This window comes from Passer montanus, unplaced genomic scaffold (assembly GCF_014805655.1).
Source record: "Passer montanus isolate IOZ18808 unplaced genomic scaffold, ASM1480565v1 scaffold57, whole genome shotgun sequence".
Lineage (NCBI taxonomy): Eukaryota > Metazoa > Chordata > Aves > Passeriformes > Passeridae > Passer > Passer montanus.
In genome coordinates, this window is record NW_024370705.1 from 2,191,202 (window position 1) to 2,214,203 (window position 23,002).

A 23,002-nucleotide genomic window follows, 5' to 3' on the forward strand; every position below is an offset into this window, starting at 1 on the left:
TATGAGATAAAACTGAGCAAATCCAACCATTTCCAGTTTCTTTAGTTGAAAATAACAAATTGTAAAGGATGCAGAAATTGGTGGAATATATATCTGTATATTTCCATTCAGAAGTAGTGGTTGCCCTTACCCTAAAATCATTGCCAAAAAATGCTTCCTGTAAAGACTAAAACCAAATGAGTAATGGAATTCAGGAATTGCCTCTTTCACTAACCAAATAATTGTTTGGGTTTTTTTCCTCTAGTGCTACCATGTCTTGGCTAGTGACATTTTTTTGCTGGCAAGTTCTAAAAAAACCTGTTGTTTTCTCATGGTGTTTTTTACCAAGGTTTCAGTTCTAGATACTACTCTGTCCTAAAAATCTTTGCCCAGCCTTCTTCCTGGCTGATTTCTGCACATAACTCTTTGTGCCAGTATTGTCTTCACTAGCAGCAGTGAAGGCCAAGCAATTCCCTAAGCAAAAAAGAAAAAAAAAATTAGCAGTTTCATCAGTTTTCATTAGCGTTGTCTAGAATTGTAGAAAACCAAGATGTCAATTACACAAGGCAAATTTTCCCAACAGTTTTGTGCCTTAAATGATGACCTTTTAGTACAGCTGGTTCATAACCCTTTGTTGTAAACGAGCTCATGGCACCTCACTGGACAGTAGCTCAGCTTCTGAGAAGCCTCTGATCTCCAGTTTGGACACCTGTGATCTGTAGATTAGACTGTCCCTGTGAGCCAGCGTGCCGAGGTCACTTACCAGCCTGAGAGTTCAAAGTCCTGATTGCTCAAAGGCCTTGTAATTAATACACGTTGGATAAAGCAGTAAACCTCTCTGCTTGCTTTTTAATTTCTTATAGTGTTGGTTGTTAAAAGAAATTACTGCACTTCCATTCTCAGCCCTCCCTGCACAGGGGTGTCTTTGTAGTGACCTGAAATGTTTTTCCACTGGCAGTAAGGGCTGTCACAAAACTCATTCTACCCATCCGTTAGTGAGATGTGATGGCTTTGGTTATAGTTAAGCAAGGCAACCCTGATGCTCAGGGAGAAAGGAGCCATCTGACTCCATTATATCAGAAGGCTAATTTATTACTTTATTATACTATATTATTCTATTCTATATTACACTATATTACAAGCCATCTAAACTGAATCTGCCAAACACTCACTGCACTCATGACTGTCAGCCGACTGTCCTGACACACACACACGCTTGGCCCTGACAGGCCAAGGAAACAAACACCATCACTTTGGGTGAACAATCTCCACACTGCATTCTACTTTGGCACAACACAGGCACAGCAAATGAGATAAGAATTGTTTTTCCTTTCTCTGAGGCTCAGAGAATGTGAATCCCAGAAATATTCTCGCAAAGTTGTGCCTTGCTTTTCTCTGTGAAATGTGGCTACATTTGGTCACACAGCATCCAATGCACGCCCCAGCAATGCCCACGGAGAGTCCCAAAGGCAGGCAGCCAGCTGGGCTGGGCCGGAGTGACCGCCGGGGCCGGCACGCTACACAGATTTGATCACAAGAGGAAACAAGCAGGCAGACAGAGCTGATCATCTCCGGGTTGCCTTCATCATGACTTTGTTCCAGCAGCTGCTCCAAGGATCACAGGAATGTCATGACTGTCCTGTTCTTGCCAATCTGCCAGGGCTCCAGTGGGTAAAAGCGGATGACAATCCTTTTGGGTAGAAGAGCAAAAATGTGGACAGGAAACGTTACTTTACAATTAAACACTATTGCTGCCCAGTTTGCAACACAGTAGAAAATCTGCGCTAGGGTCTCACTGTCTTACACTTCGGGATGTTCATTTAACAGAAAGAAACATAAGCTGTGTATGGGTCAGGGTATAAACAGACTTCACCCACACAAACAAAAGCAGTCTGTATTTCAACTTTAAATGAGTTGTACGGTTTAGAAGGGGCGGTCCCGGGGCTGAGCCCGCCCGCCGGGCTGCGCTGCCGGGGCGGTGCAGGGCGGGCCGGGCTCCGGGCAGAGGCGGGGCGGGCCGGGGCTCCGGGGTTCGGGCAGAGGCGGTGCGGGCCGCGGGGCAGCAGCCATGCCGTTCGTGGAGCTGGACACCAGCCTGCCGGCCGAGCGGCTGCCGCCGGGGCTGGCCCAGACGCTGTGCGCCGCGGCCGCCGACATCCTGGGCAAGCCGGCGGAGGTGAGCGGGGCCGGGCCGGCGGGGCTGGGGCAGGGGCAGGGGCAGGGCGGCGGGGCTAACGTGGCTAACGTGGCTAACCGCGGCTGTCCCGCAGCGGGTGAACGTGACGGTGCGCAGCGGGCTGCCCATGGTGCTGTCGGGCTCGGCCGAGCCCTGCGCGCAGCTGGCGGTCTCGTCCATCGGCGTGGTGGGCACGGCGGAGCAGAACAAGGGGCACAGCGCCCGCTTCTTCGACGTCCTGACGGCGCAGCTGGGCCTCGGCCCCGATCGGTGAGTGCGGCCTGGCCGCGCCTCAGCCCGGGCACCCTGCTCTGCCCAAGGGCAGCGGGAGCGTCCTCCCGTCCGGCCTGCAGGTCTGTGTGCTCGTGGAACGCGACAAACAGCTGCCAAGGGGACGTTCAGAGCAGTGCAGATAGTGGCACTTCCCGTGTCCGCCAGGAGACTAAGCTGTAATACAGAGCCAAACGAGACTGCAAACACTAAGTGCTCGAGGATGCTGAATCCCAGACATGTGGTTTGGAGCCAGATAAAACCATACACTGGTATGCACTTGTTGAACAGTCTGGGCATTACTGTTCTCTGAAGATCAGTAGTTAGAGTTGGTGAAACTGTGAAACCCCACTGGAGTTGGTAGAGCTTCCCCCTGCCGGGGTGTCACTCTGCAACAAGGCTGTTCCTGAAGGTCAGCCATGCCCATCTCTGCTTGTCCTACCCATCTCCCCAAAGGAGACTGGTAATAATACTTCCCTGCCTCTTGGGTGCTGTCAGGATAAATCCCTGGCAAGATTATGCACTATGTGGCTCCTTCTAAAATGGACAAGTATCTCATTTAAAGCATTGAAATACAGATTGCTTTTGTTTGTGTGGGTGAAGTCTGTTTTTACCCTGACCCATACACAGCTTATATTTCTTTCTGTTAAATGAACACCCCGAAGTGTAAGACAGTGAGACCCTAGTGCAGATTTTCTACTGTGTTGCAAACTGGGCAGCAATAGTGTTTAATTGTAAAGTAATGTTTCTTGTCCACATTTTTGCTCTTCTACCCAAAAGGATTGTCATCCGCTTTTACCCACTGGAGCCCTGGCAGATTGGCAAGAACAGGACAGTCATGACATTCCTGTGATCCTGGGAGCAGCTGCTGGAACAAAGTCATGATGAAGGCAACCCGGAGATGATCAGCTCTGTCTGTCTGCTTGTTTCCTCTTGTGATCAAATCTGTGTAGCTCGATTCACTTTTGTCTTTGCATCCTGTACACACAAAGCTCAAGAGTGAGGCAATCAACTGATTTTACTGTAATAGTTCAAAGTCTTTGTCTCAAGCTCAGGCCTAGACAAAGCTGCTTGTAGCAGTAAAAAAATTAATTCTAGCACATTTGGCTTTACTGAGGACCAGAGAGGTTCTGAGGTTTATCTAGTTTTTCTCATAGTTTGCAAGGCAGAAAAAAATCCTTTTTTCTGTTTCTCTGTGGCAACAGAACAGTCTCAGGCCAGCAAAGATGACCTGGAAGTAAAATTATTTTCTTTTTCAGGCTCCCCTGAAAGCACTTTCTGGAAAGAGAGATGATTATTGAGAGAGAAATTTAGGGATTGAAGGCTCGTGTCAGATCTTGTGCTCTGTGCTCTGCCCTTGCCACCTCCTGTGTCTGCTCCTGCAAAGTGTTTCTTGTTCACAAGGGCTCAATGTCTGTCTGCTGATGGCAGTGGCTGGAGGAGAGAGTCACTTCTGAAGACCTGCACTGTGCCACCAGAAAAGATTTGAAGTTTCTCTACAGCCAGCTTTAATTCCTGTTATTCACTGTTTATTCAGAGTCCTTTTCCTTGCTCTTATGGGGAGTTTTGGGATGATACAGCATCTCACTGTGATCTGTGGCTGATGTTTCTGGCTCAGTGTCCCTGCAGAGAAGTGTTTTGGGTTTTTAGGACCTATATACTCCCTCACTTTATAAATAGAATACACAGGGCATTTTATTAAAACAAAAGGAAGGTACTTTTTGTGTACAATGTTGCCTCTGACTTCTGCTGCTAATAAAATAAATTATTATTTCCCTTTCACTTTGTGACTTGTTCAGGGGGAGGTCAGGGAGCTCAGGGCACATCCGTGGGACATGGGGGTCCACGGGAACACAAGGCTGAAGGGGGCTTCTATGCTCCTTCATCATTCTAAATGGAGTTTTCTTTGTATATGGCTTGAGGTATCTTCTTATTATCATTTAAAAATTGTTTGTTCCCTATGCACCATAAATAACTTCTACGTTTGACAAATCTGACAGGAACACAATACCAAACACAAATTTGTGTATCAGGCTTGGGGGCTGCACCTCATCTGGTTAATAAACTGTCACAAAGCTTCTTTTGATAAGTGTCAGTTTACTGGCTCACAGCACTGGGGGTTTGTAGGTCTTAGTGCTTGGAGACAGACATTGTGGCTGCCCAGGTCTCTCCACTTTCTCAGGAGGTCTTTTCAATCAAAAGTTGTTGAAACTCAGGCAAAAACCAGGTAGGTGACCTGAGTCTGAGAACACTGGCTCAGCAGTACTGTGTTGCAGAGAAGGGGGTGGACAGCCCTGGCTTTGCACCACCTTGAGGTGAATATTCCAAAATGCAGAAAATATTCTCACTTTAATTCTGGTCTGCAGATGGTTCCTTTCCTGGAGGTCCTTCTGCCTCCTGGAGTAACAACCAGAGGCCCTTGCCAAAGCCTTTGTTTCCTTCAGAGAAAACTTGCTCAGCCCTGGGCCCCAGCTCTCTTGGTTTTGGGCCATGTTTGCCACCCTGGGGACTTCTGCAGGCTCTGCTTTCCTACCCTTGGCTGCTCCCAGTGTGGGCTTGTGCCTGGGAACAACTTCCCCAGGATTGCAGAGTTGAGCAAGAAGATGTAAGAAAGTTCATGCTGATCTGAAGAAATGGCCTATTTTTCACTTCATGAGCTAATGTTGCAGTGGGTTTGACAGTATTTTGGGACTTGAGAAGGATACTCCCCCTACAAAGGGGTTATGCAGGCCCCTGGAACACCCACCAAGGCACAAACACAACCAACAAAAGCAGGAAACATTTTTCACTCCTCAGGTTGGAGAAAATCAGATACACCACCCTTATCTATGGCTCAGCAATGGCATCATAAATCCCTTTTCCTTGCATGCAGATGGTCCCTGTTCCATGGGCTGCAGCCTGCCTGATAGCTGGAGTTAGGAGCTCCCAGCTATGGCTGATCTTTTACTTGTAAAAGATTGTAACTTCCCAGGCTCAGCCTCCTAAGGTTAACAAATATTTCTGCTCCCCAAAGTGGCCTCTGTTGTTTGAAAACACTGTATAGGCATATGTTCAAACTGAAAGGCAATGCCCTGATTTTGAACACTGAGTAACCATTTCCTAGCCCCAAACCTTTGGACTTTGGACAATCTTTCTGTGTATTTACACTAGAGAGGAGCAGTGAGGCCCTGAGGATGATGCAGGGCACTACTGGCAGGAAAGTACTGCAGGGTTGTGAGGGCTTTGTAAGCTGCTCTCCAAACACAGCAGTGGGATGCTGCTGCTCACAGCAGCCCCATGCTTGTGTGGCATGGTGCAAAGAAGGGCAGTAACACAACTGGTACGTTTGAGGTGAAGAAGGCTCTTCCTCACAGTGCTCAGTGGTGATTCAGCACAAGCTTACCTCCATCAGTGTGTGTGGTGTGTTGTAGCAACAGGAGGATTTAAATGTGAGGTTCTGTCCCACAGATGAGCCTTGCCAGCCTGTGGGGCTGCAGATGGCACATCTGCTCTTTGACACTCGCTGCTGTCTCACCACCTTACACTTCATAAATAAAGTCATTTCCACACGGAGCTGTCTCAGTGCTGCTGGGCTCCACTTCCCCAGATCCCATGGGCACAGAGTGTGCTCCCATCTCCAGCTGGCCCCATGGCAAACTTTAGGGAAACTTGGTGGCCTTGGGCTGATTTCCAGCCCCCTGGGCAGGGGATCCACACACATTCAGGGTTTTGCCCACACACCCCACACAAGCTGCATCTGAAGCTCCTGGGGCAGAGTAACATCTGACCTTCCTGGCACCTGTTGAGTAGGAGCAGTCTTTAAACCTCTTAATTTCTGAAACTGGAATCCAAATTTTGCAGATGGGCTGCAAAAAGAGGGCAACAGGGCCTTACTTTGTGAAGGAAAGCAGCTCTGCCCAGCATTGTTTGTGCAGGTGTTAGGGTGATGGAGGGCTGAAAAGGCAATCCTTTCTGCCCTTGCACCATTTTTCTGTGAGAAATCCCCAGACATATTCAATGTGGAAGATCAGCTTCACATTTTGGAGTTGGGCTGCTGGAAGAGAGTGACAGTACCTTTCCTTGGCAAGGAATGCTTGTGGTCCCAGTGTTGATGGGTCAGACAAGGCTGTCCAGGGGCACAGGAAACACCTTTCTGTCCCGACAGCTTTTCAGTGGGATCAATCCTTGGACATATTAATCCTTGGAGGTTCTATCCAAATTTCAGTGGTGGATCCCTGAAAGGGAATGGTGATGCTTTTCCATAGGAAAGAAAACAGCTGGCCCCAGTGTTTCAGGGGCAGATACCAGGCTGCCCAGGGCAGGTAAAGGCCAGCAGGACTTGGCTGTCCTGGCACTTTTGGTGTTGATGCAATCAGAGTCTTAAGCTTCGCCAGGGGAGGTTTAGATTGGATATTGGGAGCAATTTCTCCACAGAAAAACTGATTCAGACGTTAGACTGTGCTGCCTGTTAAAAACGGGACCAGGCTCCCGGTACTAGAGCGATTTCAGCATTTATTATAATAAAAAGAAAGGCCCAAAGCGTGGGGCCCTCGGGCCGAGCAGGAGCGCTCCCGTTGAGGATGCTGCGGCGCTGGGGCTGCTTCAATGCCCCCGATGTTCCAGGTGGAGCGGCACAAAATTTGTGGGTCAGAAGCCCCTTTTTATCCTGTTTTTTTGTTCTTTTGGATTGGTTTCTTTTTGGATCCTTCATTTGCAGGGTTTAAGGCGCTGGATTGGCCATTACAGCTCTGTCCAGGTGTCCTTTCGCTGGGGCTGGTGCACTTTACTCAGGAGTAACACGGTACATTGAGTACCGTGTTCCTTTTGCGGGCCGAGCAGGAGCGCTCCCGTCGAGGATGCTGCGGCGCTGGGGCTGCTTCAATGCCCCCGATGTTCCAGGTGGAGCGGCACAAAACCAGTGGGTCAGAAGCCCCTTTTTATCCTGTTTTTTTGTTCTTTTGGATTGGTTTCTTTTTGGATCCTTCATTTGCAGGGTTTAAGGCGCTGGATTGGCCATTACAGCTCTGTCCAGGTGTCCTTTCGCTGGGGCTGGTGCACTTTACTCAGGAGTAACACGGTACATTGAGTACCGTGTTCCTTTTAACTACCCTCTGAACACACTTTAAAATAACCACACTTCAGTACGTTTTTTGTCCCATTGGATCGGTTCCTTTTTGGATCCTTCATTTGCAGCTCTGTCCAGGCGGCTCCTTTCGCTGGGGCTGGTGCACTTTACTCAGGAGTAACACGGTACGTTGAGTACCGTGTTCCTTTTAACTACCCTCTGAACACACTTTAAAATAACCACACTTCAGTACACGCTTAACAATTACCAACTATTTTACAACACTTTCTAACCTGCTTTTAACACTGCCCAGCGAGGCGGCGGAGTCGCCGTCGCTGGAAGCGCCTAAAGAAAGACCGGCAGTGGTGTGGCCGGCACGGGGGTGTTGGGTCCCAGCCGGGACCCCGAGCCCGGAGCGTTCCCGGCCGAACCGAACCCGGGGCTTTCCCCAGCCGGGACCCCGGGCCCAGAGCGTTCCCGGCCGAACCGAGCCCGGGGCTTTCCCAGCCGGGGCCCTGAGCCCAGAGCGTTCCCGACCGAACCGAGCCCGGAGCGTTCCCGGCCGAACCGAACCCGGCTCCCCGCAGCCCAGCGCCCTCAGCCGCCCGCCCTGCCGCCTGCCAGTGCGTGTGGCTGCCATTGGCTGGCTGCGGCAGGGCGGCTGGGCCAATGCGGCGCTGCGTTGTTGGCGCCGGGGCTCGGAGGCGGTTGCGGGGAAACCGCCGGTGCGCGGCTCCCGGGGGAGCGGCGGGAGCCTGAGGGACCCGCGCCGGGAAACCGCGGGAGCGCCCCGGGAACCCCCCGGGAACCCCCCGGGAGCAGCGCCGGCGTGCCGGGGGCGGCCCCGCGAGGTGAGTGTCCCGTCCGCCCGGCCCCGCGGAGGGGCAGCCGGCGTTCGGGCCCTGCCCGGTGAGGGCAGCGAGAGCCCGGCCTGGGCGGCCTCGGCCGCGCCCCTCCCTCCGCGGAGCCGCGGTCGGAGGCGAGCGTGGGCTCCCGCCTCCTCCCGGCCCCGAGTGCCGCCCTCCGAGCAGGGAGTGAGGGTGTTGCGGGCAGAACGGCTTGTGCTCATGTGAGGCGGGTCTTTGCAACGTTAAAAAAAGAAATCCAGAACAAAAATCAAGTGTTATTTAAACGTGTGTTTGAAATATATGGATCCCAAGTGTAATAGCAACAACAAAAGCTGGGGAAGCCCAAGTCACTCCCTTTGTTTCTTACTTAGAAGTTGAGGACAACAGCGCTGGGAGCAAGAGCTGACATTGGAAATATTTAATTAAATTTTAAACTACTCAGGTTAAAGGAGAGAAGGCTTTGAAGGCAAAAGGCTTGTTGCCTTTCAGGATGTGCACACCTGCTGTAGCTGCAGATTTATAGCTGAGACCCTCTTGTATCTGAGAAAATTCAAACTGGTTTGTAGTACTTGGTATGAAAGAGGAATTGCTTTTTGCCTGCTTGTCTCGTGTGGCTGTGTTCCTCTGGAGCTGCACACTCAGTTCCTAAGTGCTGTGGCACTGCTGTGACTCCTCCAGAGTCAGGGTAGTTTTGCAGCCATGGACAGTGTCTGTTTAAACCAAAATGCACTAACACCCTGCAGAAGCTGTGTGGGGCAACACCTGCCCCTGTTTTCCAGCAGTCCTGTTCGGTGCTGCTCTTTCAGCCTGTGAACCCCAGGCAGGAGAGACGCTAAATGTTTGTTACTAAGTTCCTGTGTGTTACAAGCTTCCAGCATAAATAATAAGTGGAACTGAAATTGTTTTCCCACGATTTCTGGAGTTGCAGTTTCCCCAAGAGTCCAGCCTGGGATGTAAAGTCTTGGCCACAGTCTCTGCTGTTGATGTCCTCTGCCACCTTGAGCAAGATTATTTGGATTCAGCAAAAGACTTGGGCATATTACTGAATATAGGCATTTTTGTAAGTGGATTTAAACCCCATCAACTTAAATATGTAATTGATTTGGGATCATACAGACTGACTTACTTAAATGTCATGGGCATCTACACCCTGTCCAAATGTGAAGCATTCAGTCTGTCTGAAGAGGTAACCATGAGTATCTGTGCCTGTATTTTCTTCATGTGAAAAGTAGTCAAGGAGTCTGTCCTGAAGAAGATTTGAATTTTGAAGTTTTATTAATGTTTATCTGGTGACTTCAAAGAGAAAAATGCTTTATTGCTGTGCAGTTGTCAGTCTGATTTAACTACAAGCAGGGAGAGCCAGTGGTGCACGGGCCAGCAAATGCTCATTGCTGAATGAGTGAAATTCCTGTCAAGGCATTATTTTCTCTACATGCAGAACTAATCATGATGATGTATGAGTTAATTCAGCTTATAGTTCAAAACTCCCACTGCTTCCTGCTGTGGTTAATTCTGGATTTACTCTTCTATTAATGTAGTCTCCCGTATTAAAACTGTTTTTAGCCTGTCTTGCATATGTTATCTTCTTGTTTGAGTTGATGGGAAGGTTTTATCATATAGCAGTGAAGGTTTTCTATAAAAGCAGCACAAAGCTATTTCATATTTTTTCCTTTACTAACATGGTGTTTCAAGCAGTTAATTGAGTATAAATTATGGGCTTACTTATGAGGAAAAATGACTTACAGGTTATAAAGGTGTATTTACCCCTTCAAACTTTTTATCAGTGGTTAAAATGACTGGAAATATGAGTATCCTTTTTTAAAATGAGGAAATGCTAGTTGGTAGAAGTTCAATTTCTTTAGTTTGCACCCATCTAAGTGTGATCTAAGTGTGTCTGCAGTAGCTATAACTTGTTTATGCATTGGGGCTGTAGAAGTTGGTCAGTATACTCAGAACAACTGTGGGACAAACACTGCTTCTGTTCTAGCAGGGATGGCAGTAATGAAAATTATTGCTCAGTGGAATCATTGTTCCTCAGTTTTTGGGTTTTCTATCTCTTGTCATGGGTTGGTGATTAATCGGTTGTTAAAGTATGCTTGTAAAGTATTGTCTTTTATTGCTGAAGGTTTTCTTTGTGAACAGAATTGATATTCTAATCCTGTTTGCTTTCCAGGCCTGTTTGTGATAGACCCTTCCTTCTGTTCCTGGAGAAAGACATTGTGAATAGTTGTGAACATGGTAAGGGTTTTTTGAGGTGGTTTGCTAGCAATAAAATTGAGAGTTTTCCTCTTTCCCTGGGAATAAGAATAAATTGCCATAATGAAGAGATTGTAGTTATTGGTAAATTTAAGAATTTGGAAAAAAGTCACTGTAATGCATATGTCTATTTAGGAAAGCTGTTGCTTGCAAGACACTAGAAATTTGGTTTTTTCAGCTAATTTTGGATAGGAAATGGCTTTGATATTTATTTATTTGCAATTAGGGATGATTAAATTAATTACAGCTCTTGTAACTTTATGTAGAGATCTCTCAGTGTTGTTCATGTACCAGTTAATTACAAAAAAGAGAAAAGTCCAGTTTGCAGAGGACACTGGGACATCTGTAGGTGTCACAGTTCCTGTCATGCCTCAATTGTCATTCCAGATTCGCATTGCAGCGCTGAATGCGAGCTCCACGGTCGAGGATGACTATGAGGGTACCTTCAAAAGCCATAAAACACAGACAAAGGAAGCTCAGGTGAGTGCTTCCACAGTTGCCTTAATGAAGTTTTGTCTTGATGGGAGTTTTGTCCTCTAGTTGCAGGGATTTCTTCAACCGTGATATTTTGTTCTTATTAAAGTTTGGTTTCTCTATCTGCTGAACCCTCCTTTAGCAAAATAAAACTACACTCAGGTGAGTTATTTTAGGACAGTAACACAAATGTTCTGCTGTGTAGCAGAAGTATTAAAAGTGTGAAACTACTAAAATACATAATAAATATAAATATATTTAATAAAGTTGTTTAAATAAATACATTCTAATTATTTAAATCACAGGAAGCAGAAGCTTTTGCTTTGTACCACAAAGCTCTGGACCTTCAGAAACATGACAGATTTGAAGAGTCTGCTAAAGCTTATCATGAGCTACTTGAGATTCGTCTTCTGCGGGAGGTCAGTGACCTTGGGAATATGACACTCTAGAAAGTGTTTGCTGTATTTTGTCTTACTTCAGTTCTAACTGGCTAACTAGAAGTGTCAGTACTTGTTACTTGTCTGATTCCTAATGCCCACATTGCATTTATTTTATAATTTCTAGGCAGTTCTTTCTGGTGATGAGAAAGAAGGGCTGAAACACCCGGGTTTGATGTTAAAATACTCCACCTATAAAAACCTAGCACAACTGGCAGCACAGCGGGATGACTTAGAGACAGCCATGGAGTTCTATCTGGAGGTACAGTGCAGCTGACATTAAACACTGTAGCCTTAATTTTGTAAAAATTTTGTAAAACACAGACAGACACATCCAGCATACATCATGTCAGTGTACATTGAATACTATATTCTTTCTGATGCTGTATGGGATAAAATTGGCCCACCATTCATTCCCCAAAGCAGGTGGGGTCCTTGCTGAAAACTAAAGCAGTGCCAGTCCCTGCAGCAAGGTGGGTTTGCATGCCTGAAATGTGGATGGTGTTTGTTGTTCTTGCCAGGCTGTAATGCTGGACTCCACTGATGTCAATCTCTGGTACAAAATTGGCCGTGTGGCAATAAAGCTGATCCGCCTGCCCTTGGCTCGTCATGCTTTTGAAGAAGGGCTCAGGTGTAATCCTGATCACTGGCCTTGCTTGGATAACCTCATCACAATTTTATATACACTCAGTGACTACACGAGTGAGTACAATGCATGAAAAGCATCTCAGGATGTGTGTAATTTTACATACCAAGAAAAATTGTAACAATGAAATCTATAGGTTGAAGTGTATTTTGCATAAGTAGTGCAGCAGGGTTTGACAGAGACTGCCACTTCATGATAGAGATTTTACTGAAGTATAAAGCATGATTTTAGATAAGTTTTGGTTACCCTAAAAATAAATGTGGTCTCACAGATCAGAGCCTCTGCAGGAAGTTTCCCTGTACACTGTTCCTCTGCCTTTCCACGTATGTTGGTTTTGGCTTTCTAGTAATTTCCTGCTGCATAGCTCTAGGATTTGAGTATAATCTACAGTCTCATTCTTAGGCTGGAAAGATTAATTGTAGTTACAGCAGTGGATACACTTCTTGCTTCACTAGTGGCATCTGCAGTTAAGTAATTTGATAAAATCAAAATGCTGAATATTTGTGTTTCTGTTTTATGGTTCTAATTTCTTCTGTTCTAGAACAGGCTTGAAAGTAGGTGACAGATGTACTGCAAACATTGTTTGAATAAAATTAATTGCATTCTGGATACAGTACCTAGGAAGACACAATAGTTATAATTACATGTATGCATGTAATTATTTGACACCTTACAAAGCAATTGGACTCATTTATGTAAATGTCACATTTGGGTGCAATTCAGTGGTGCATGTGAGGCCCAGAAATGGGAGCTTTGAATGAGCCAAAGCAGCCATTGACCATTCAATTTCTATTTCTCTGTCAGCATGTTTGTACTTCATTTGCAAAGCTCTGGAAAAAGACTGTCTGTATAGCAAAGGATTGGTTCTGAAGGAGAAGATCTTTGAGGAGCAGCCTTGCCTCCAGAAGGATTCCTTACGGATGTTCCTCAAATGGTGAATGTTGTCTTAGAGCATATACTGCCTTTGGAGTTTAAGTTTTGGGTTTGTGGTTGCTCAAAAAACCTGCTGAGATCTTGTGCTTTAAGTGGTAGGAGTACCTTGCTGACCTGTCTTCTGAATAACAACATGTTGGTGTTGCTGACAGAATGTTCTGCAGGAATTCCTTTTGGAGGGAGGTAGAAAGAGGAAGAGAAATCCATTTGTTGCTGCTCATTTATTTTCATACCTAGATCTCTTGTAATCATCCATCTTTGTTTTACTAATTATTTCCTGATCCCTGCAGCATTCATTTTAGTTTTCCTAATTAAACCAAACCAATAACAACCAAAACTAAAACAACTCTCACACCCCCAAGAAAACCTCACCAAAAACTGCCCACATGTTACTGCTTTTCTTCCTGTATGGATTTTATAGTAGGAGTGGGTAGGAGGAAAGTGGGAAAATAGAGGCCCATAAAATTTATAGGTTGTGTCTAAGTTAACTGATCATTCAGAACAAAGATTTCTGAGGGTTGACAAATCTAAATGTGTGCCATAAAGTCGGTAACGTGATGTCATGTGAATGCTTCTTTTAACGTTGTTTTTGTTACGTTATATGATGGTATTAAATTAATTTCCTCTATGCTTTAATTAAAAAAAAACCCAGCAAAGAAAAGCTTTAACTTACATTTTTTATTATTTCTTAGTGACATGTCTATCCATAATGTGAATGTGAGTGCAGCTGAAACAGGAAGAATCATAAACGAAGCACTGGAGCTCCGTAAGAAGAGACAGGCGTTGCTGGTGCGTGACAGAGAGCCAGACCTCAGACTGGTGCAGCCAATTCCCTTTCTCACGTACGTCTTTGTATTTCCTCCTTTCACAAAGATCTTCTGAAGCACATATTCTGACCATTGTGCTTCAGATTTCTTCAAAACACCTTTTTTTTTCCTTGTAAAAACAAACCAACTCCCCCCAGTGTTTTCTTATTAGCTTATAGGTTGGTTTGGTGTGCTTATGGCTTTAGCATAAACCCCATAGCAATTAGTTTTCAACTTTTGATTTTAAACCAGTGATGCAAAAAACAAATACGGTATCTGAGAATGATTTGGCAGCTATTCCAATTGATTTTTCATGTATTACTAGTTTGTATGTGAATTTCAAGGCAAGGTTAGCTTTTAAAACCTGTTTTTACTATTGGAATAATGAAAACTCAGAAAAAAAAATTTGCAGCTCTTTATTTGCAGGAAGATATAGGGATACTAGTAAGTTGTTATGTATGTCTTTATTAAGGCATAAAGGATTGGAGTTTGATTTTTGTATTGCACGTATTTTTCTGGAATATTAATGGACTCTGCATGTAGTTCATGTTGCAGAGAAGTTGTTTCTACTTGTGAATAGGGATGAGTTCTTTTAGTGTTGCTGATTGAATGCATAGCCTGAAAATTTTCTTTGACACTACATTTTTTAGCTTTTGGTATAGAGTAATTTCCTCAGCAACTACTGCATGGGCCTTGTGTTTTTTAGAGACATTTTTTGAGTGATGGGACAGGTTTTTGACACTCAGGTGTGTATTGCTGTCTCATTGAGAAGCTGCTTTTGCTATCTCTAAGCTGTTAGAGAAAACCAATGTTGAACACTGTTAGGTTTGTAAACATAATATAGAAAATAATGTGACAAGAACTGAAGACATTGTGATGCTGTTGTGTTTCCACTTGCAGATGGAAGTGTTTAGGAGAAGCCTTGCTTGCCATGTATCAGCACCTCACAACATGTGATCCTCCTCGACCCAGTCTGGGAAGGAGAATTGATCTCTCAGAGTACAGAGACCCAGTTCAACATTTGATGCTTTCTCCCACCTCTACTCCTGTCAGTGTTATTCAGCCAACTCCTGTCAGCACTAATCCAGTGGTGACAGTGCCAGATCCTGTATTACCTTACACTCCAACCACACCCACCTTCCCAAGTCACAGTCAGAGTTCATTGGAACCAGGAGCTACTGTAGGTGAGCAAGGTACTTCATTCTGAGATTCAAGATACCTTTCCTACTTACCTGGGTATTAAAAACACTTCGGAATTCTTTGGGACATGCTGTCTTTCAACTGCATGTTGGTGGAGTCAGAACTTTTTCAGAATATGTGTAAAATCTGATAAAGTGAAGGAGTATCTGACCTTTTCTGGTTTTGTGCTGTTACCCCACAATTCAGTTTTTCAGTCTTTTAAGATGAGAAAAATTGTGACTCCATTCCAGCAGAGATGCATACCAAACTTTTAATGCTGGGAGGGGCCTTGAGCTCCTTAGAATGAACGAGCTGTTTTACAAAAAGATGACTGTGTTATTTTTCTGCTCATGTGTCACTTTAAGAAGCTGAGAAGACCAGGCTGTCAGCTATATTTATTTGAAATCTGTACAAGATATTTTGGCACTGTCTTCAGAAGGAAACCAATGAATCTTGAGTGTTGCTGTGTAATTATGTTTTTAAAAATAAAAAAGATTACTCACTTTTTATTTGTCATTTTAACCTGTCAGGTTTTGGGGTTTTTTCATTATGTTTTTAGGTGACATATCTGCAGGTGATAAATCTAAGAAAGGAGTGAAGCGAAGAAGAATTACAGAAGACAGTGGTGAAACAGCCAAGAGGAGATCTGCCAGAGTTCGGAACACCAAGTGTAAGAAAGAGGAGAAGGTTGACTTTCAGGAGCTGTTGGTGAAGTTCCTTCCTTCCAGGTACTGTACAGCAACAACTTTCATTATGAGATGATCACAGAAAGGCAGCTGTTTGGGATTTTGTTTGATTGATACCCCCCAGCCTTAAAACTGCCAGTCCCATGGATGTTTTTTGAGGCAGATGTGGTGCATTATCTTCTGATAGATGTAATAAAATTGCTTTTAGTAAAAATTTCTGAATAAAAATTAAAAAATAAGACAGCTTTTACTACTGTTAAAGTGAATTAATGGACAATGCACATATCAAAATGGATAATATAAAGTAATCTTGATTTGGATGAAAGGAACTGGATGCAAATCTCTGAATTTGTTTCAGTAATATATTCTCACTGTTAAAATTTGCAGTTTTTCGTATTTAGATGTCATCTACTAATGAAAGAAAGAATGAGGACTTTGTTGATATTGTGGTTCTTGCCCCCCTTTCACACAGATTAAGGAAATTAGACCCTGAGGAGGAGGAGGACCCTTTCAATAACTATGAGGTGCAGTCCGAGATCAAAGAGGAGAATTTTCAGCATGTTGGACCACATAGAATGTCATTTGATTCTACAACATTTATGGAGTCTGGTAGGGATTGCATTATAAACCTTGTTCATTCTTTGTTGTTTTTGCCATATTATATGTTTATTTTTTGTGTTTTCCTGTCATGCCTGGAAGATACAGAAATATATGCTATTTTTAAAAGTATAATTTTATAGTATAGAAGTATCTCAGTTGGTACTAACTTTTTAAGTCTTGGGGAATTGCTCAGTCACTGTGTGCAGGAGCTCTGTTGTGTGGAATTTCCATTTAAACAGATTGGAATACAGTAACTGAATTCTGCACATGTGCAGTGCAGAAGAACTGCTGTGATAGAAGTGCAGAAAACACTGTTAAAACTTAATTGTTTCAATTTATGATCTCAACCTCAACCTTACACATGTAGGCCTTTGTGTTTATCTGCTTTCTAGAAAAACAGGATGTTCATGAGTTCCTGCTGGACAACCTGAACAATGGTGGGATCTTGGAGCTGATGATGAGATACCTGAAAGTCATCAGCCAGAAGTTCCTGGTGAAGTGGCCTCCAGGCTTGTGTGAGGTGGTCCTCAGTATCTACAACAGCTGGAGGAAGCACAGCAGTAGCCTTCCCAACCCACTGCTGAGGGACTCAAGTAATCAACACATCAGGGTAATGCAGCACCTTTCCTTACTCCAGATTTGCTGTTGTCCTGGTGTCAGTGTGCCCAGCGTGCCCAGCTGAAATCCAGCAGACTCAATTTTGGCTCAGCTCTGCTTGTCCCAGCTGTGGTAACTCTCCTAAACCTGGTTGCACTGCAGCTCCTGGAGCTGTTCCTGAGCTGAACTGACCTGGGTGATGCCACATGCAGCTCTGACTGTATATAATATGTGTTTATGCACACACACACACAGAGATGTAACAGACACAGATATATTTTGCCCCTCTGTTCTGTTGTTGCTCTTTTTTTTTCCCCCCATCCCTTTTCTTCTGAAATGACACAGTTTTGTTTTGTCATCAGGTCAGGACAGAGGCTCCTCTGTTCTCACTGGCTGATTGATTGGTCAGCATTGCTGCTTTAAATAAATACTTTGCAGTTTTAAGATAACCTGAAATTTACAGGAAAAAAAACAAACAACAACAAAAACAAACCAAAACCACCTCCTCAGCATCACCATTTTATTACCTTTATAAATCTGGAATTTCCTGAAAGCAAATAGAAAAAATAATAAGTCCTTTACGTTATTGTTAAACAAACTTAATGATAGAAGATGATATTTCTTGAATTATAAAGCCAGTATTGATATTTCTTGGCCACTGAGCCAGCCTGTGTTATCTTTTTAATGTTAGCAGTCTGTATTCATTTGGAAAGTTATTTGCCTTTGGTATGACTTCAGTTGGAAATATTCTTTCAGATCAAGTGTTTTTACTTCTTTGCAAATGAAATATTAATTATGGAAATTGCTGTGTTCCATTGATGTCTTTTGCAAAACAAACAGAAGTGCCTCTATGTAGCAGATGTTAAATTTTTATACATCCTGTGACTTATTTATGTATATATTTCACATATACCTGCCCTTTTTTAAACAAATGTAAATATATTTATAAATGTATTCCCTTGGTTCTCATTATTACTGCATAACTGCTTACTTTTCTTAAATGTTGTCTTATTTTTCAAATGTCGATGTTACTGCTATATTCTGGAATCGTGCTTTTGGCATGATTTGGCCATTTAATGTAGTTTTATTTCAGCCAAATTAAAAAGTAAGGATGACAGTTTTTTCTAACATCAGGCAGTGCTGTTCTGACCTTCTTCCACGAACTGAGATTTTTCTTTTTTAATTGTTCTAAGTATTGTTTGGCTTTGTACCTGTTGATTTGGCAATGGTATTACACACCTTTCAGACAGAAGAAGTAGTTATAGCTTGGGAATAGAAATCCCAAGAGGACAAGATGAAGGCTTTCTTTGAAGTAAATTGCAAATTTAGCGATTTTTTTTAAAATTTATGCTTCTTTTAATGTATTTCTTTCTGTGAATACTCTTTTGATATCTCCTTACTTTTTCTGAAGGATATGATGTTAATGAGCCTTTCTTGCATGGAGCTGCAATTAGATCAGTGGCTACTGACAAAAGGGAAGAGTTCTACAGGTGAGAACTTGATGTCATTTTCTTCAGACTCTAAACTGGGCGTGTATGAAGAAATGTTTCCAGGAATTCACTGTATTTTTGAGCTGGTTTTCCTTAATATCTTTCAGATCTCTCTTTTATTGCTCTATCAGTTGTTTGCCTTCAGGTAGATGAGTACCTTTGAAATTCTGTTATGTGGGACTCTTTCCATAGGATGCTAATAACTTCATGATAAAATGTAATTAATTGACTTGCAGTTTCTCCACGAAATTGTCCTGCTGCCTCTGTGAATGGCAAGTTTGGTCCTGACTTCCCAGGAACTCATTTTTTGGGAGACCTGCTGCAGCTGTCGTTTGCGTCCTCGCAGCGGGATTTGTTTGAGGAAGGCTGGATGGAGTTTGTCACTCGTGTCTATTGGCTGAAGGCTCGGTTCCTGGCACTGCAGGTTGGCTTCACTGCTGGTTTAACAAACACAGCTTTTCCCAAATTCAAGTCAGAATTGTTCAGATGCAGCTGATTCGGGAATCTCAACTCTTTTAAGCATGTGGATAAAATCAGCTTAAAACATAGTGGTTTCATTCTGCTTCTAAATGTAATTAACTTCTCCTGAGGGTTGAGGTGGAAATGAAGTAGCAGGTCTCATGCTCAGCAAATATTCAGATATGTATAATATGTGTCTTTGTTTAAAGAAAGTTGTACTCAGCTTAAAAAAAGAATATTTGTACTAAAGTTACTTGGAATAGTGTTGTGGAGCTGCAAAACATAAGATTTTTGGGGGCCAGGATTCGTGGACACTGTCAAAGTCTCAGGAAGTCCAAAATTCAGATTTGAACTGTTTTATTACTGTTCCCTTTGCTTTTTCAAGGTGGCATGGTTCTGCTTTTGAAGATTTTAAATTTAATATGCAAATTTTGAAGCAGAGGGTTTTAAACCTATCACTTAGGGAATAATTTGAAAGAAATGTTATTTGATTCCAGTGTTTTTCTTCCCCTCTAAGTATTGCTTCCCCAGGACATCAAAGAGGGTTTTTTAATGCAATAATTATGTTTAAATCTGTTGTCAACTAGTTATGTGAGTCAGTTTCATAAGTGTGAACTAACTTGTTCCTTCCCCCTTTTTTTCCTGCATCTAAGAATTCCTTTCTAATAAAGTTATTTAGGAAAAATGAGAGATCCTGTACAACTACTGGCATTTTTTTCCTTGTGGTATGCAGAGTTGTATTTTGCCTTTGCATGCCCTCCTGACTTCTCAATTTGAGTAACTACTTTGCACAGAGCAAGCAGAATTCATTCACTTTGCAGAATATATGAATGTTTCTTTACTCAGTGTTTTAATTTGCAGAAATGGAGGAGTTATTTCTGCTGGTTTACTCTTCTGCTTTTTTAAAGGAAAGGGATTTTAGCACTTCAGGCCAATCTTACAAATTTATGCAGGCTGAATTCTATTTTTCTGATTTATCTGTTACTGAAATAATTGGTAAGCTATTTAAAAATATTTTTGCTTTAATTTGAACTATTCAGTTGAATTTGTAATTTTTGAGGACATGCAGTAATCACACTGGCAATGCCTGCATTAAATTTAAACATTTTCTACAAGTTTTGGAGACCCTTTCTTTAGTGAGATTCATAGGATTTTTTTGCTTGATTGTTTTCCTCTGTACTGTTTCTGTAGGGAGACATGGAACAGGCCCTTGAAAACTATGATATCTGCACTGAGATGCTGCAGAGCTCCAGCAGCACTCAGGCCAAGGCTGGCAGTGAGGGTGGCGTCGTGATCCGCTTGCCCAATCTGCACGTTGATTCTGTGGTCTCTTTGGAAGAGGTAAGAGCTCATTTGCAGGTGTGTGTTCCCTCTTCCATTCCTCACACTCCATCTCTCCCAGTTTCAGATGTCACCTAGGAATTAGTTCTTTTGTGATGGAAGTTTAGTGTATCTCAGAGTGAGGGTTTTGTAGTATGAAGATTATGTCAAGACTAACCTTTCTTTTTCAAAAACTAGTTTTTGTATCTGTTGGTCCTTTGCATCTTTAGATTGCTTTTATGCAAAATTAAAACATTAAAGCAGCTGCATGCATTGAAGTAACAGTAGATTATTGAGTCAGTGTTTTTCTTAAACATTAAGAGCTGGGAGAAGTGTCAGTAGTCAAATATATGTGAAAACAAAAGTTAAGATTGTATCATCTGTGATGTTTGCAGATTGAAAAGAACCTAAAATCTCTGGAGAGATGCCAGTCTTTGGAAGAGATCCAGCGACTGTATGAGGCTGGGGATTACAATGCAGTGGTGCATCTGCTCAGGCCAACCTTGTGCTTCAATGGCTATGGCAGAGCCAAACACCTGGAGTTTGTCACATCCATACCAGAGAGACCAGCTCAGCTGCTTCTCCTCCAGGTTTGCTTTGTTTCTCACAAAATCTGTTCTAGTAAGGAATTAAGACTTATTCCTGAAAACAGGATGGAAGGATTTTTGGAGTGGGCAGTTATGAGTCTTATTTACAAAGCAAAACGTGGAACCAAATATGTAAATGCTCTGAAGATCACAGCTTTATTGACATCATTAGCAATGTTCCAGCTTTTGCTGACTGAGAGTGTGGCTAAAGATACAAGATTCGAGGCCTCTATGGAATGAACAGAAACTTGAATAATTTCCTGAGTTATTTTATGGATGAATTTGTGCTGCTGTTGACTATATGGTCACTTAGAACCATTCTGAAACTTGGTTATCTAGAATATGAATGATTTTTATGCTGTCAAGTCTCTCTCCTGAGAATGAGAAACTGTTGATGCATGCAGTATAATTGCTGTAGAGTTAGTCCATTTGACACTGTAAAAATAAGTGTATAATAAATGTATTTTTGAGCTCAGCTGAGTATATTGGGTTATTTGGGGGAAAAAAAGTTTGCACAAAAAGAGACTGATGGTTTTTTAACTGGACTTAACCAAGTCCTACATTTTGCATGCTATCTGGTGACCCAACCTCTGCAGAGTAGAAAGAAGCAGGAGAAGTTGCTATTATACTGGCCTTACAGTTGCTACTTTGTTATTTATGAAGTAATAAAATGGTAGCACGAGATCATAAAGATCCAAACCCTGTTTCTTGTAAGGGCTTTATTCAGCTGTAGATCATTAGAATTATAGACCTACAGGCATCCCTTTCCTATTTTCTTTCCTTGCATCTCTTATTAAAGCAGAAAAAATGTGATGATTTTTTTTGTATTTAGATTCTACTTGTGTATTTGTCATCCAGGATCCATGCACCTCCTGTTGTCCTTTTAATGTTGCATTTAAAGGTGTTGCTTCATTGAAGTAATCACATTAACTGAGTATAGTGTTTTGCTTTGCCCTGCTGTGCATTCATGTTTAAAATAAACTCTTCATTGTTATTATAGATCTTTTTCATATTTACATTCTGTAGGACTCCCTGCTCAAACTGAAAGACTACAAGCAATGCTTTGAATGCTCAGATGTTGCCTTGAATGAAGCAATTCAGCAGATGATTAATATGACAGCAGCCTCTGCTAAAGAGGAGTGGGTTGCTACGGTAACACAGCTGCTCACAGGAATAGATACTTCATTATCATCAGTTACCAGCATCCTGAAGGACTCCTCTGTCACACCCAGCCTGGTTCGCCTGACAAACAACCTGATCCAGGTAACCCATGGCCTGGCACCAGGGGAGGTGTGCTCTGTGCTGCAGAGCTCAAGGCATGCTGCAGTTGTTGTGAATTCCCACCCACTCCTAGTGGTGCCTTTGGTAACATTGCTGTTACATTTTTGGGAGGATGGGTGTTACCATATTGTGTGAGCATTGTCGCAGTGTGCAGTGTGATAGACCTGCACTGAGCACATACCTGTGCAGATCCAGTCCCAGCAGGTACCTTTAGACACCAAGCTGCCTAAAACAATCAAAATGTGGTGGTAAGACAACCCAGCACTGGGGTTTTAGGCTGTATGAAATGTGCTAATGTGAAGATTGGTTGAGCTGCCTGGGTGCAGCTTGTAAGTTCTGGCTCTGATCTTGCCTGTATGTGCTTCAGGCTGGAGGACAAGGTCCCATCAGCCTTACAGACGTGGTAGAATTGCTTGCCAGTGCTGGCCAAAGTAAGGTTTTCTAGTAAAAACAGAGAGGGTGATCTGAGCAGGACCAGGGAAAAGTGAAATGTGAACTGCTACTGGAATTATGAATACAGCTGATTTTAGCCTTTTACAGAAGGTACTTTCAAACCTCAAAACTGAACGAGCATTTTCAGTCCAGGTAACAAATGGCAGACTTACAAATGGCAGTTCTATTAAGAAATAGGTCTAGTTAATGTCAAAATTTAATGCTTGCAATTCTCAAATCTCCATTTACTTCTGTAAAAGCCAAGGACCCTTCACTACTTACAAAATCATACTCTCATTCTGTAAAGTTGTGTGTTTTGTGGAATGTAATGGAATTCTGGAGAGCAGAGTGTTCAGGCACATAATTTTTGTAGCATCTTTAATGATTCTAGCTGGTCTTTAACAGTTGTTGTAACACCTGTTCTAGAATTCAGGAATTTTTTTAAGTTCCCCTTCATCTGGGTTGTAGGGATATTTCTTGTACAATAATGAGGCCTAGTAAT

General features: G+C 43.1%; 2 protein-coding genes across 2 annotated transcripts in view; both read left to right on the top strand.

Annotated features, from left to right (window-relative positions):
• The first annotated feature begins 1,961 nt into the window (after positions 1-1,961).
• On the top strand, positions 1,962-4,505 carry LOC120510335 (D-dopachrome decarboxylase). Its single transcript, XM_039726086.1, has 3 exons — positions 1,962-2,155; positions 2,250-2,425; positions 3,206-4,505. The coding sequence occupies exons 1-3, from the start codon at positions 2,048-2,050 to the stop codon at positions 3,276-3,278; spliced, it is 357 nt and encodes a 118-aa protein (XP_039582020.1). The 5' UTR covers positions 1,962-2,047; the 3' UTR covers positions 3,279-4,505.
• Positions 4,506-8,167: 3,662 nt separating this feature from the next.
• Positions 8,168-23,002, top strand: part of CABIN1 (calcineurin binding protein 1) — a 111,086-nt gene continuing 96,251 nt past the window's right edge. The window contains exons 1-18 of the mRNA XM_039725900.1: positions 8,168-8,320; positions 9,240-9,377; positions 10,491-10,555; positions 10,961-11,053; positions 11,353-11,466; positions 11,612-11,746; positions 12,006-12,186; positions 12,935-13,064; positions 13,756-13,905; positions 14,770-15,053; positions 15,608-15,776; positions 16,207-16,343; positions 16,727-16,944; positions 18,343-18,421; positions 18,658-18,845; positions 20,072-20,221; positions 20,596-20,790; positions 21,814-22,050. Of these exons, the coding sequence (XP_039581834.1) occupies positions 10,553-10,555; positions 10,961-11,053; positions 11,353-11,466; positions 11,612-11,746; positions 12,006-12,186; positions 12,935-13,064; positions 13,756-13,905; positions 14,770-15,053; positions 15,608-15,776; positions 16,207-16,343; positions 16,727-16,944; positions 18,343-18,421; positions 18,658-18,845; positions 20,072-20,221; positions 20,596-20,790; positions 21,814-22,050 (2,463 nt within the window). The 5' untranslated portion in view covers positions 8,168-8,320; positions 9,240-9,377; positions 10,491-10,552. The remainder of the gene's footprint in view (positions 8,321-9,239; positions 9,378-10,490; positions 10,556-10,960; positions 11,054-11,352; positions 11,467-11,611; positions 11,747-12,005; positions 12,187-12,934; positions 13,065-13,755; positions 13,906-14,769; positions 15,054-15,607; positions 15,777-16,206; positions 16,344-16,726; positions 16,945-18,342; positions 18,422-18,657; positions 18,846-20,071; positions 20,222-20,595; positions 20,791-21,813; positions 22,051-23,002) is intronic.

Coding starts and splice junctions, on each gene's coding strand:
- LOC120510335 (XM_039726086.1), top strand. CDS start 2,048: ATGCCGTTCGTGGAGCTGGACACCAGCCTGCCGGCCGAGCGGCTGCCG. Junction 2,156..2,249: donor TCCTGGGCAAGCCGGCGGAG/GTGAGCGGGGCC, acceptor GCTGTCCCGCAG/CGGGTGAACGTGACGGTGCG. Junction 2,426..3,205: donor CTGGGCCTCGGCCCCGATCG/GTGAGTGCGGCC, acceptor TCTACCCAAAAG/GATTGTCATCCGCTTTTACC.